The 14,049-nt window shown below is 35.7% G+C and overlaps 1 protein-coding gene across 9 annotated transcripts in view; it reads left to right on the top strand.

Annotated features, from left to right (window-relative positions):
* The window catches only part of ADGRV1 (adhesion G protein-coupled receptor V1), a 591,098-nt gene that overhangs the window by 92,292 nt on the left and 484,757 nt on the right, over positions 1 to 14,049 (top strand). For all 9 annotated transcript variants that reach the window (XM_045033568.1, XM_045033570.1, XM_045033575.1 and 6 more), the window contains 8 exons: positions 2,061 to 2,187; positions 2,285 to 2,470; positions 3,221 to 3,401; positions 4,128 to 4,291; positions 5,372 to 5,495; positions 6,716 to 6,982; positions 12,292 to 12,418; positions 13,254 to 13,471. In XM_045033568.1, the coding sequence (XP_044889503.1) occupies positions 2,061 to 2,187; positions 2,285 to 2,470; positions 3,221 to 3,401; positions 4,128 to 4,291; positions 5,372 to 5,495; positions 6,716 to 6,982; positions 12,292 to 12,418; positions 13,254 to 13,471 (1,394 nt within the window). The remainder of the gene's footprint in view (positions 1 to 2,060; positions 2,188 to 2,284; positions 2,471 to 3,220; positions 3,402 to 4,127; positions 4,292 to 5,371; positions 5,496 to 6,715; positions 6,983 to 12,291; positions 12,419 to 13,253; positions 13,472 to 14,049) is intronic.

A 14,049-nucleotide genomic window follows, 5' to 3' on the forward strand; every position in this document is an offset into this window, starting at 1 on the left:
TGTGGTGTATAACCCCATTTTTACAATGTTATTTGACTTTAAAAATGAAGCCCTTGTGTTGTGCATGTTGACATGTGTTTTTTGAGGCTGTTTGAAAATGCAATACATTGTATATTTGAAAGTATTTAGATTTCCTGATACTAAGTTCTTTGTAAGTAATAGTTGTCAAAATTAAAAGATAAACTGCTGTCTTATGGCTTCTTGAATATATTTCTATGCAAATGGGAAAGGTATGTATTTCTTTGCTTATAGAGTTTTAATTTTTTCAAAGAACAGTTGGCTTTAGATCTGAGGACAAAGATTTTTGTTTTTTTAAAAACCTCATTAAAGCTACTAAGTAATTATAAGTCAGGCTGAATGAGATTTGCTCAGCTGCTGCGGTCTGTGAGCATGCACAGTGCTTGGCAGGCCTCCGCGCCTTGGAGCAGGCCTGGAAAGGAATGTCTTCAATGGGTGTTGACATGCTGGCTGGCCATGGGGTCATCCTTCCCAAGTGGGAACTGCTGAACCTCTTGCTAGCATTTGTCAATAGCAAAGAAACCAATGTGCAGAATTCCCATAAAGTGTACACTACTGGCTCATGGGGGAAAAACGAAAGGCTTTCTTTAGCTTTATTTTTACTCTGTCATTCAAATTCCTAGCAGTATTAGTGAGATTTTGGCAAATGGTGTCTCTGTCTCCTTTTTCGTCCCTCCCATACTTCTTTCTGTGTTGACAGGGTAGAAACCAAAAGGTTTGTCGTGTTTTTTGGGTAAGTGTACAAAATAATGACTGGGTTTTTTTTTTTGTTTTTGGTTTTTGGTTTTGGTTTTTCAACCTTTTGCTTTTCCAGCCATTGTTTTGGACAAGGCTGTGGTTCTGCGTGGTTCTGCATGACCACAGGTCTTGAAAAATTTTGCTTGATGCCTGTGCATGTTTTGTGTGTAGTTTCATGTTCTAATGGTAAGAGGAGTGTGTATGAAATATGGGCAGATTTGTTTTGAAAATCATATGACTGCATTAACAATATAACAAATAGCTGTCCTATTATTTGGACTGTCTCTTCTGTGGCCATGAGTATGCTAGGTGTTGGTTGTCCGATATCCAAAAGCTAGAGAAGGATGTTAATTCTGATTCTCTTTTACGTAGGAAGTGAGCTATCTTTTCTACGTATTAATTGTGGCTTCATTGTAATTTTGAGGTCTGATCATGAGTACTTTTTGGTTTAGCAGACAGTGACATTTGGGAAGGTTTAGAGCAGATTGCAGGATTGAGAATTCTTAGAGTATGCTGGCTTTTAAACCCCCAGAGCCTTGCCTCCCAGTCCCTTTGATCATTCTAATTACACATTGAGCATAAAAACCAGAAATGAAAAAAATAATCTGGTTTTAAATATGTTCTTTTGAGAGATGTATTGGAATTGTTTACCAAGTCATACATCTCAGTTCCATTCTATTCCATATTTTTTGGTGTATGTCCTATATTTTCTTATATAATAACAAAAAATTATGAGGTTAAAATTGAAGTGAATAGAACCATATGAAAGGTCACAAAATATTTCTAAAATCTAATCATAATTTCATTTATTTTTTATCTGTGTGGTTTGCTTTAGTCCATGCAGTTACCCAACTTTTATTTAGTTAGTATAATCTAATGTCATGAGTTATTTAAAAAAAAATTCAAGTGTATGTAAAGTCAAAACAATTTTATTTAAATATATTTTCTAACTACATGTTACAAATTAAATTTTTCTAAAACTGTGAACAAATTTCTAGATTTGGTACTTTATAAAAATATATTTATTGCCTTTGATTACTGTATTTTTGGTGTACTTAGGCAACATGCGATTTCAGTCAAACATGAAAGATATAAATAATTCAGAAATAGAAATTCTTCCATAAATGTTATGAGTAAAACTATTTTGATCCTAAGTGATTTTAATACACTTAAATTCAGTTTAACTCCTAGTAACATTCATACTCATTTTCTGAAAATGTTGTAAATATTATAAATAAGGCTACAAAATTGAGAAGTAAGATTATAGGTGGTGGATGCCTTTTTCTCCCCTTTGCCTTTTACAGGGTCAGTGTGGAAAATCAAGTGCTAAAATCTGGATATACTAGCCGTGACCTAATTATTTTGGAAAATGATGATCCTGGAGGAGTTTTTGAATTTTCTCCTACATCTAGAGGACCCTATGTTATAAAAGTAAGTATTAGAGAAACTTCCATCTATTCTGTACTCACAACTTGAGGAGAACAGTCTTGATGGATTTGAACTTTTGTGGATTTTCATTTTTTTTAAGGAAGGGGAGTCTGTAGAGCTCCATATCACCCGATCCAGGGGAGCTCTGGTTAAGCAGTTTCTACACTACCGAGTAGAGCCGAGAGATAGCAATGAATTCTACGGAAACACAGGGGTGCTAGAATTTAAACCTGGGGAACGAGAGATCGTAATCACATTGTTATCAAGATTGGATGGGATACCAGAGGTACAGGATTTTTTTTCTTGTGCTTTTGTGGAAAGCTGATAGTATCTAGTACATTATGAGTGTAGATGTTTTGAACATTGACAAGGAGATAGAGGAATGGAAGTGAGCAAGAAAAGATTGAGAAGTATTTATGCTTGGAAAAGAAAAGAAAGACAAGTTTAAAAAGCAAAAGAAGATTCATTCAACTTTGAATTGCATGTTTGTCCTACATAAAGAAATACCAAATGGTCTGAAACTTTTAGTGATTGGTTTTCATAAGTTTACTTATGTTAAGCCTTATTGTATGTAACCTGTTTGAACGTGTAGTGAGATGGGTTTGAAGTGTTTCTGTAAAATCACATTTTTAAAGGAAATAAAGTTAAGTTTTGTATTAATGGAACCACATATTATTCCAGCATGTTTGCACACCAGTGTGTATGTAGCTTTGAAATTAATTTTATTTTATTTACATGTGCTAGTTTAAATGACTATATCATCAGTGATTTGTCCAAGCCTTCTTAATGTTTCAGTATAGTCTCATGGCTTCTCTTTTCTCTTTTTGGATAATATGTACTTTTATATCTGATGTCTCCCTTACCCGACAGGAGAATGTTTAACAATTGTTTTAGAAATAATATTAGCTCTTTTGTTTTCTCAGTGAGTGGTATGTTTCTGAAAAATAGGTAGTAGTAGTATTTCTGATTATCTGTATTTTATTTGCTTTGAAATTTTGAACTTTATATCTTTCCTAATTTGACATGTTCACTTTAGTTGGATGAACACTACTGGGTGGTCCTCAGCAGCCATGGTGAACGGGAAAGCAAGTTGGGAAGTGCCACGGTTGTCAACATAACGATTCTAAAAAACGACGATCCTCATGGGATTATAGAGTTTGTTTCTGATGATCTAATTGTTATGATCAATGAAAGTAAAGGAGACAATACCTATAGTGGTAATTTGTTCTGCTTCTCATATTCTAGTATTGTTTACTAAAGAGGAAATTAACCACTTTTTATTTTATTTCTTTAGCAAATAGTTATTTTTACTTGTCCATCTGCCTTAAAATTACATGTAGTGCAGACATTGGTGTTTTTAAAAATGACGTTTAGGATTCTTATTTTTATTTCTTGCCTTAGTATTGTAATGATAATGATGTAATGATAATGATGGTCTCAGTTATATTTTGATTTCAGTTAACCACATGTGGTAGAATCCGAACGATAGGATTCAAATAGGAGAGACTTTGAGAATTAGTGCTTGGGAGCTAAGTGCAGTGGCATGAAATGAGAAGGAGCTTATTTTTAGAGCAGCGTCTGTGTAGGTGAAAAAATTACTTTTGAGTGTACAGCTTCCTCTAGCAGCTTTAGCAAATATCCTTTTAGAACTTTATGATAGGTGAACCTGATTAATCACCATTTTGTTCCCTGTGGTGAATGACTTTTAAATCCCCGAACTGTGGTAAATAAGATCAAGTCCATTTATTGCACAAATTTTATACCTGCAGAAAGAAAACTAGGTTACCACATTTAGATACATACTTTGAACCCATGTAAGCAAATGATTGGCTTTTATTAAAAAGAGGTCTTATATTTACTTTTGTTTTTTAAGCAGTTTCTTTACTTATTTTATAATTGTTCAATATATATTCATGTATATTATACACATTTGTATTTCACAGCTGTTTATGATGTAGTAAGAAATCGAGGCAACTTTGGTGTTGTTAGTGTATCATGGGTGGTTTGTCCAGACTTTACACAAGATGTGTTTCCTGTCCAAGGGACTATTTTCTTTGGAGATCAGGAATTTTTGAAAAATATCACCATTTATTCCCTTCCAGATGAGGTAAATGTTGCATATATTAACTCTCTTTATGTGTTGTCATTGCTTAATAGTTTTTATTTAATAATTAATCATCTGGCAATACATCTTGTCATGAAGATATGTCAAAAAGAATTCAGGCATGATAATGTCTGAATAGACACCAAAAGAGAAATGCTTTTTGTTTCCCTGAAGGCATTTTTAACTCTTAGAACTCACGGTTGCCAGTAACATGCACAGGTGTCGAGGTTAGGTTGAGGTTAAATGTGCCACTTGTGCTTTGGGCCTTTGAAGACAAGGGTGTACCATCCATTAAGTATGCTCTTGGTGCATTCTCAGAATCGGAACAAAGGACCAGATGGATCATGGACCCAGAGTGGTGCTCATGTTATTGGTAGTGAAGAGAAAGAACTTAGTAACAATGGGAGTGGACTTTTCTGAGCTGAGCTGTGCTTTAAACAGTCACGAAGGCTGTTCACTTTCCCTCAGGCTTGTTCCTTGAGAGAAAGACTTCCAACATGCTTCCATTTTAGGATGCAGAGAACACTAGCTTGCATGGATGAAATGAAAGAGAAATGGTGTTCACCTATGGATTTATATAGACTCAGAGATGGTAGGGAATCTCATCTTGGTAGGACATGGGAATGAGGTCTTTATGGGTGAAGCTTCAGTAAGGTTTGTGAGAGGCCTTTGAGAGCTAGCCACACTCTTGTTACTATTATGATCTCTGTTCTAAATGCATCCAAAAGTTATTTTTCTGGCTTTTATTTTTTTTTTTGGTAAACGACACATATCTTCTTATAGAAATAATGTGAGCTGTGTAGTATTTATATTTTTAGCATATATAAAACAAAATAACTGGATTTCTATTAAATTTTATGAGTTAGAATAAAATGGCTGTTTGGATGAAATGCATAGTAAAATGTTTTTTTTGGTCTGAATCCTACTTGAATCATTAGGGTGCTTCTGCCTCAAATGGCAGTGAACGTTAGTACTGCCATTAATAGAGTCATTTTTTAAAAGATAAAAAATAATTTAGGACTGTAGTATAGAATTGTTTGTGCAAATCACCTGACTTAAAACACGTATAACATTTCCCACAAGATTCCAGAGGAAATGGAGGAATTCACCATTACTCTACTTAATGCCACTGGAGGAGCTAAAATAGGAAATAGAACTACTGCAACTCTGAGGATTAGAAGAAATGATGACCCCATTTATTTTGCAGGTGGTATTTCTGTCTTTTTTGAGTGACTTTACATCTTTTTAAACAGTAGATAGGTATGTTTTCAGTAACGTTTTTAACTGAACATTTTCAAGAAAGCACAACTGATGCTTATTTAAATATGATTTCTTGATTTGTTTGAATGATCATTATTTAATCTGTTTGATATTTTAAGAAATGTTTTTAAAGGTTGTCGGAAGGAAAAAGAAAATAAAACAAGTACTGTTTTTACTAGCTTTGTTCTCCCTCTGCCTTCAGATTCCAAGGTATTTCTTTTGCCTTTGTGCAGTAAAATAGCACTCTTCACGAAACTTCTTCCAGTACACAATGTAGACAGTTCAGGGTCTGGGTATTATTTGCCTAACGGATGCTCACTTACTGTAATAACTAATCTTTATTGGATCTGTAAATTAAGGATTCCCTATTTTTTGCATTTTAATTTTCTTTAGAAGTCTCTTTGGGGACTCTAGACAGTTTTTAGTTTTCATTGTAATTTTAATTCCAGTATAGGTAACGTACAGTGTGATATTACTTTCAGGTATACAATATAGTAATTCAAAACTTCGATACAACACCCCATGCTCATTGTGACAAGGGCACTCCTTAATCCCCATCACCTATTTTATCCCCAATCCCTACCTTCCCACTCTGCCTCCTGGAACCATTGGTTTGTTCTCTGCAGTTGACCTTTTTTAGTTTGATTTGTGAGCTTAATTGGTGTCTAATTCTTTCTTAAACCTTTTTTTGCAAGCCATTCAATTTATAACTGCAGGAATCTTTTAAAGCTCTTGAATTTTATTGATTACTATTCTTAACATTCAGATAACATGTACATAATGAATTAGTCCTGTGTTCAGCCTTCTGCTAATTGCTGTGGCAAAAATAGAACATAAGATACCTGGGCTTATTCTCAAGGAACTTACAATCTGAATTTGGATATGAGGTATATGAAACAGTAGGCAGAGGATTCAGCATGTAATTTACTGACAGCTTGAGAGTTGAAGACCATGAATTCTGTAGGAATGAAGACAAGGGGAAGGTTACTAACCTAGAAGTAATCAGAAGAGGCTTCATGTAGGACTTGGCAATAGAGTTGAATCTGTAAGCAAAGATATAATGGAGGACAGTTCTTGTTTGGGCAGGGAGAAACAAAGTGATTTGAAGATATGTAGATGGGATCAGAAAAGCTCACATGTTCCTTCTTTTCTTCATAAATATTTCAGAACCTCGTGTGGTGAGAGTTCAGGAAGGTGAGACTGCTAACTTTACAGTTCTCAGAAATGGATCTGTGGATGTTGCCTGCACTGTCCAATATGCTACCATGGATGGGAAGGCTACTGCAAGAGAGGGAGACTTTGTTCCTGTTGAAAAGGGAGAAGCGCTCGTTTTTGCGGTTGGAAATAGAAAGCAGAGGATATCTGTCTTCATTAATGAAGATGATATCCCAGAAACAGATGAGTCTTTTTATATAATCCTCTTTAATTCAACAGGTAAATAAATTATATTTTTATGGCGGATCTGTTGTTTCAGTACCTTTATCAAGATGACATTAAGTACGTAACTGTCATCTATGACTATTCAAGAGCAGAATTGTTTCTTTTATTGCTTTTTTGAGGGAAAGAATGAAGAATATATGCGTTGAATCTTCATGTGCCTGGTATACTCTGTGGCATTATTTTTAATTTTTTTCACAATGTGGCACATGTATAAAATTGTGATACTATGTAAGGAATAGAAATCTTCTAGTTAAAGCTACCCTCAGCCTTGTTTAGTAACCCAAGGGCTTAGGGAATCAGTATCTGTAACCCCTTGCCATTCTAGCATGGTGTTGGACATACTGGCCAGGAAGCTGCAGTCTGTAGATGGCTGAATACAACTGGCTGTTTGATAATTCTCTGAAGGTATAGCCATGATGAATGATACTTTGCAAGAAGGAAAAGATAGGCTCTTTCTTCTTCTCTGTACCATAAATGAAGCAGGATGTTTGGACCCCACTGTTTGGGTCCTGCTATCACCTTTAGTCAATTGGTGAGGCTATAGCTTGTTTCTACATTTATTCTTTTAAGTGTACAAAGAGCTAGTTTTTTATGAACCTTTTGAGAATAAGTTGAAGATAGGATACTCCATCACCCCTGAATACATTAGTGCATTTTTTCTACAAACAAGGGCACTCTCTTACATAACCACAATATAACCATAATGTAGTATAACCATTAATATAACATTAATGTAGTCATTGCCTCAGACCCCATTCAGATTTCTCCAGTTGTCCCAATAATGTCCTTTCTAGCAAAATGATCCTTTCATAAATCATGCATTGATTTTAGTTGTCCTGTCTCTTTAATCTCTTCAATTGGAATAGTTCTCCTCAGTCTTTCCTTGACTTTTATGACCGTTATAATATAGAAATTACAGACCAGTTATTTTGTAGAACATCGCCCATTTTGGGTTTGTTTGATATTTCCCCACTACTAGGTTCAGGTTTTACATCATTGACAGGAATTTCCTAGAAGTTATACTGTGTTCTTAACCATCTCTTCAGTTGACACATGATTTTGTTTTTTGTCCCTTGATGGCAGTGTTTACTTTGACCATAATTTAGGTGGAGACTGCCAGGCTTCTCTACTGTACTTTTTTCTTTGTAATTAGTAAATATTTTTGTGGGGAACACACTTTAGTAAATATCCTGTAACTCACCAAACTTTCATTTTTTTTCACTGATCTATATATCAGTATTGACTCATGATTTTATTTTAATACAATGGGTTATATTTCACTGTCATTATTTGTTTTTTTGGTGGTCAGATTTTCCCAGATTTGGCTAATGGTAGCCTATTTGAGATGACTTTTTTGTCTTTTTGACATGTTCCATATTATTCTGTGAGCATTTTCTTACTTCCTGGCACAGCAAGCTGTTATAAACTCATCTTATTACTTTTCCTGTGACAACCCTGAAATTCGTCATTTCTCCAAGAAGCCTGGTTTCTTTCAGTGAAGGATGTTTTTTAGAAACCAGAATCTGGGCATTAGTTGGGCATATTTGTTCTCAGCGTATGTTCCTCCTCGGCCCTGTTTGTGTACAGAAATTAGGCATGTATTTATGTATCTGTTTCTATATACATACACACACACTTGTCTATCTGTAATTCTGTATCCAACTATGTGAAAACCATTAGTTCATACCAATATTTCTATTTCTATTTCACTGATTTGTTACAAGCTTCCAGGTTTCTTTCCTTCCATATTTGTCCCTTCTTTCTCTGATACTGTTAAATTTAGAAGCTGTTATCATTAATATATTTACTTATTTGATTAATTCTCTCTGTAACCACTTTTCCCCATTGGTTCTTTTATCCTCCTTACACAAGGAGGTTACCTTTCTTACCCCTCTAGGGTTCTAGCTTCCTATGTTAGGCCAGTTCCCTGTGTAGATGCCTTCCCACTCCACTCAGATTCCAACATCTAACACCAAGGTTTTCTTCTGTGGAGATGGCCTCCGGTCACTGTTGTGCCATAACCGTCTGCCCTTACTGTGAATGCCTGCCTTGTGCTTTACCTTGTGTCTTTTGGACTGAAATACTCAGAAAGAAGAAAAGGAAAAGAAAGAGATCACTTTTTGTTTATGCTGTGTTTCTCTGTCATTTTCCCTATCTTTATCTCTCTTCAGTTGTGTCTCTCTTCCTGTTTCCCTTCTTGTTTTTCACACGACTTAATAAGAAAATTAAAAAAGTAAAAATGAAAAATTCTTATCTTATGAGGAAAAAATTAACTTTGTAGAGTAATGTCCACAAAATAAATTTTACAGTTACAGAAAACCCCCCACAATTATTAATCAGGTATTATGTAGACCAGAAACATTTTGATTAATTGTCCTAAAATTTAAATGAAAGAAATTTCTCTAGACAAAAATAATCTTGGTGATGTAAAAGTGAAAAAGTTTTGCTGTCGTGATGAAGAAATGACATGGTCTTAATAGTTTGCTGTAGAAATAAGTTCTTAATTCCATTTATTAATTTGGTGTCATTTTGTGGAAAATTATTGTATTCCCAAAATCTTTGGGGTCAAAATGTCACTGGGGTTCAACTGTTGTCAGGAACAAAATGTCACTATGATTATGGTGGATCAAAATATCTAAACCTCTTTTTAATTTTTTATTCTTAAGTTTAGAGAGAGCACACATGCACACATAAGTGGGGGAAGGGCAGAGGGAGGGATGGGGGAGTGGGAGAGAGAGAGAGAGAGAGAGAGAGAGAGAGAGAGAAAGAGGGAGATTCTTAAGCAGGCTCCATGCTTAGCACAGAGCCCAACATGGGGCTCGATACCATAACCCTCAGATCATGAGCTAAGCCAAAGTCAAGAGTCAGATGCTCAACCGACTGAGCCATCCAGGTGCCCCAAAACATCCAAACCTCTTACATAGAGAATGTAACATGACTATGCAAGGAAATGACTGTGTTTATTTTGTAAAATGTATCATTGGGGAAATATATTTTGATATTTGGAGAGAGAACAAGTAAGAGGAAGCGGTGTCACTGGATGACTGGCCTGAGGTATACTGCCACTGCATTTGTTTTCAATATTTTCCCAGATGTCATGGCATCTGAGGACGTAGTGACTTTAGCTATGAAGACTTGGATGACATAATTTGTGCTTTTACATCTCCTCTTAGTTCTTTCTCTTCCACTCTTCTCTCTTTTATGATGTCAACACATCGAGCCCTGAAGGGATCAATGGTAGGAGGGCTGGATGGGTAGCATCTCTAACAGGACCTAGTGTTGGCAATGGATATTTGTCCCTGATAGTTACTGTTCACAGTATATGGCCCGAGATTGAATTATTGAATCAAAGGATGTGGCCATGCTCAGAGTCCTTGTTAAATACTGTCAGTTCTCCCTGTGGAGGGACAGAATGAGTTTTTAGTACCACATGTGATATGTTGTATGACAAATGCACATGGCATCAGTATCCTGCCAAAATTATATTTTATTATTTTTGTTTTTCCTAGATTTTTATGATTCGATATTTTGAGGTAATTGGTTATTCTGTATTGTCAGCATTTTCTGTACAATTATTTTACTAGACAGTATTTTTTCCCTCTTTCCATTGGTTAATTATCAAAGTAAGTGTGAGTACAGTTGTATATTGATGTAAATTCTTTTTAATGTGCTGGTCTGCTGCATTTAATTTCTGATTCTATAATTTTAGTTTTAGATGTTGCCCTTATCTGATTTTAAAAGTTTTATTTCTTTCAGTTCAGCTAATATTCATAAATAACTTTTGTGTACCAGTTACTGGAACTCTACTCTTCAGGGCATGGAATTGATTAAGAAGGATTTGTCCAAGGAGCTCACAGTAGAATTGTATGTGTGTGTGGGTGTGTGTACTAAATTAATGCTGTGATTGTTATGATACACTGACAAAGTGGGAAGTGCTGTAGGAACATGATGGAACTTCTCTTACCTTAACTTTGGAATTCAAGGAAGAATTCCTGGAAGATGTGTCGCTTGAGCCGGGTCCTGAGGAGTAACAAGTGTAAAGATAAGGAGGATTTTGCTTGCTTTGGGAACAGCAGGAACAGAAAAGAGCTTTAGATCTCTGGGAAATAATGAGAATGTTATTGTCAATAACAGTGCTGACACACTTTGGATGGAATTGGAGTAGAGGAATCAAGTTCAACACCATAAAGATTGCTTTGTTCAGGAAGCAAACTGCTTCCTGAAAACAGAGACTTACAGGGAAATACACGGGGCGCCTGGGTGGTTCGTTCAGTTGAGTGTCTGACTTCGGCTCAGGTCATGATCTCACAGTTTGTGAGTTTGAACCCTGCATTGGCTTTGCTCCTGTCAGTGTGGAGCCTGCTTCGGATCCTGTGTCGTTCCCCCTCCCACCCCCTCCCCCACCGCCCCAAGGCTTCATTCTCTGTCTCTCCCAAAAATAAATATTAAAAAAATAAATATAAATAAATGGAAATGCCCAAGGGATGCCTTGGGTGGCTCATTCTGAGCATCTGACTCCTGATTTTAGCTCAGGTCATGATCCCAGGGTCGTGGGATTGAGCCCTCATCGGCTCCTCACTGAGCAAGGAGCCTGCTTAAGATTCTCTTCCTCTCTCTCCACCCCCCTCCGCCCTGCTCCTTTCCCCTGTTCATGCACTCTCTCTAAAATAAAAAAAATTTAATATTAAAAAGGGAAATGTTCAGACCATTCTAATTAATATGAGCAGGAATATATTTTTTTAATGTTTACTTATTTTTGAGACAGACAGAGCATGAATGAGGGAGGGTGAGAGAGAGAGGGAGACACAGAATCTGAAGCAGGCTCCAAGCTCCGAGCTGTCAGCACAGAGCCCGACGCAGGGCTCGAACTCACAGACCATGAGATCATGACCTGAGCTGAAGTCAGAAGCTCAACCGACTGAGCCACCCAGGTGCCCCTGAACAGGAATATTTTTATGTTATGGGGTAATCCTCACACTTTTTATGAAAAGAAAGAATATACCTCAAAAATTTGAATTACATAAAGCTGTGTTTTTGATTTCTAATTAAACTACTAAAGCAATATTCCTGTTGTGAAGAAAAGTATCTTCTATGTTTTTCAGTGAAGTAGGTCTTCTGTAATTAAACATTTCCACAAAGACAAGTCACATTAAACTTATCTAGGTATCTCTTTTATTTATGATCTTCATTGTGGAAATTCTTGCTGAAATTTGAACTTCATTATAAACTTTTCCTTAATTTTAAAATATGAATTTAATAGCAAGTTAACTACTTCTTTGTTATTTTAATTTTTTTTAATTTAGGTGATACAGTAGTATATCAATATGGAATAGCTACAGTGATAATTGAAGCTAATGATGACCCAAATGGCATTTTTTCTCTGGAGCCCATAGACAAAGCAGTAGAAGAAGGAAAGACTAATGCATTTTGGTAAGCATATTTGAATAAGGTAAAATCATAATTGGATAAAATAAAACGTTTAAGTATGCACAAATTTGAAATACTATTAATGTTTCAAAATTTCAAAATGAACGATAAGCTTTGTTTATGCTGTTGCCACTTGTTTAAAAAAACCAAAAAACAACACGTTAGCTGGTGAACAGAAATTATTATCCGTACCCTCCTCACCTCAGCTTCCATCATCAGGACTGAGAGACTTGAGTTATCCAAGGTCTTCTGCAACTCTTCTTTCAAATGATATGTGACTACCCTCACCCCATCCTTTGCTTTTGAAGAACTCTTGCCAGTTCTTCTGTAAATATTTTTCGATGGGGTTTAGAATTTACCCTTCAGTTTGTACTTTGAAGAGTATGACTTTTAAGATGGCTTCTCTTTGTTGTTTAAAGTTCTGCCGGGGCACCTGGGTGGCTCAGTCGGTTAAGCGGCCGACTTCGGCTCAGGTCATGATCTCGCGGTCCGTGAGTTTGAGCCCCGCGTCAGGCTTTGGGCTGACAGCTCAGAGCCTGGAGCCTGTTTCAGATTCTGTGTCTCCCTCTCTCTGACCCTCCCCTGTTCATGCTCTGTCTCTCCCTGTCTCAAAAATAAATAAAACGTTAAAAAAAAAATAAAAAAATAAAGTTCTGCCTCATTCTCTTACCGTGAGATTAATCATGGGTGCTCACTAAGGATTAGCTGGCTGGTTTATATTAAAGATGGTAAATAGAAAAAGTCTATTGCTGAGATAACACAGAAAGCTATCATTGGAGTTAAATTCACTACTTATATATTTTTCATAAAAATTAATTTTCTTTAATTTGTTATGTAGGATTTTGAGGCATCGCGGACACTTTGGCAATGTTTCTGTGGCTTGGCAGCTGTTTGAGAATGATTCTGCTTTGCAGCCTGGACAGGAGTTCTATGAAACTTCAGGGATTGTTAACTTTATGGATGGTGAAGAAGCCAAACCAATAATTCTCCATGCTTTTCCAGATAAAATTCCTGAATTCAATGAATTTTATATTTTAAAGCTTGTAAACATTTCAGGTGCTGTGTTTTTCCACCTTTTTTATTTTATTGCTGAAATTTGATGTTTTATACATAAGTAATTAGAGCTGTACCAAAAATACAATTAATGAAGAAGTAAGTGTATCTTGATTGTCCAACTTTAAATGTCAAAAATACCCTTTTTGATAGAAGCATTATTTTTAACATTCATTTTGTGGTCTTGGCTTGGCTAAGTTTTATGGATGGAGACTTACATTCATTCTTAAACTTAGATTTTTTTCCTCACTAAATAGAGTATCTCCAACAAAATATTAATGGAAGTTAGGAAGTACAGATTCATGGTAGCTTAAAGCTTGGTCTTGTGCCATTGAAACAATTTAGACAATCAGTTTCCCCATTACTTGTGGTTTTAAGCACAGGAATTAAAACTTTCTAGTTAATATTCTCTTTTCATGCTTTTTTGGTTATTAATGAAATTATTCGGAGCCAAAATACCTCTGAAAATGTGGTAAAAAACATACGGTGACATTGTTGTTCATTGATTAATGACTATATTATTTAACCAGAAGTTTGCTAGTCAAATTCCTTTTGTCTTCACCTCATACTGGAAAGTACTT

Source organism: Felis catus, chromosome A1, assembly GCF_018350175.1.
Source record: "Felis catus isolate Fca126 chromosome A1, F.catus_Fca126_mat1.0, whole genome shotgun sequence".
Lineage (NCBI taxonomy): Eukaryota > Metazoa > Chordata > Mammalia > Carnivora > Felidae > Felis > Felis catus.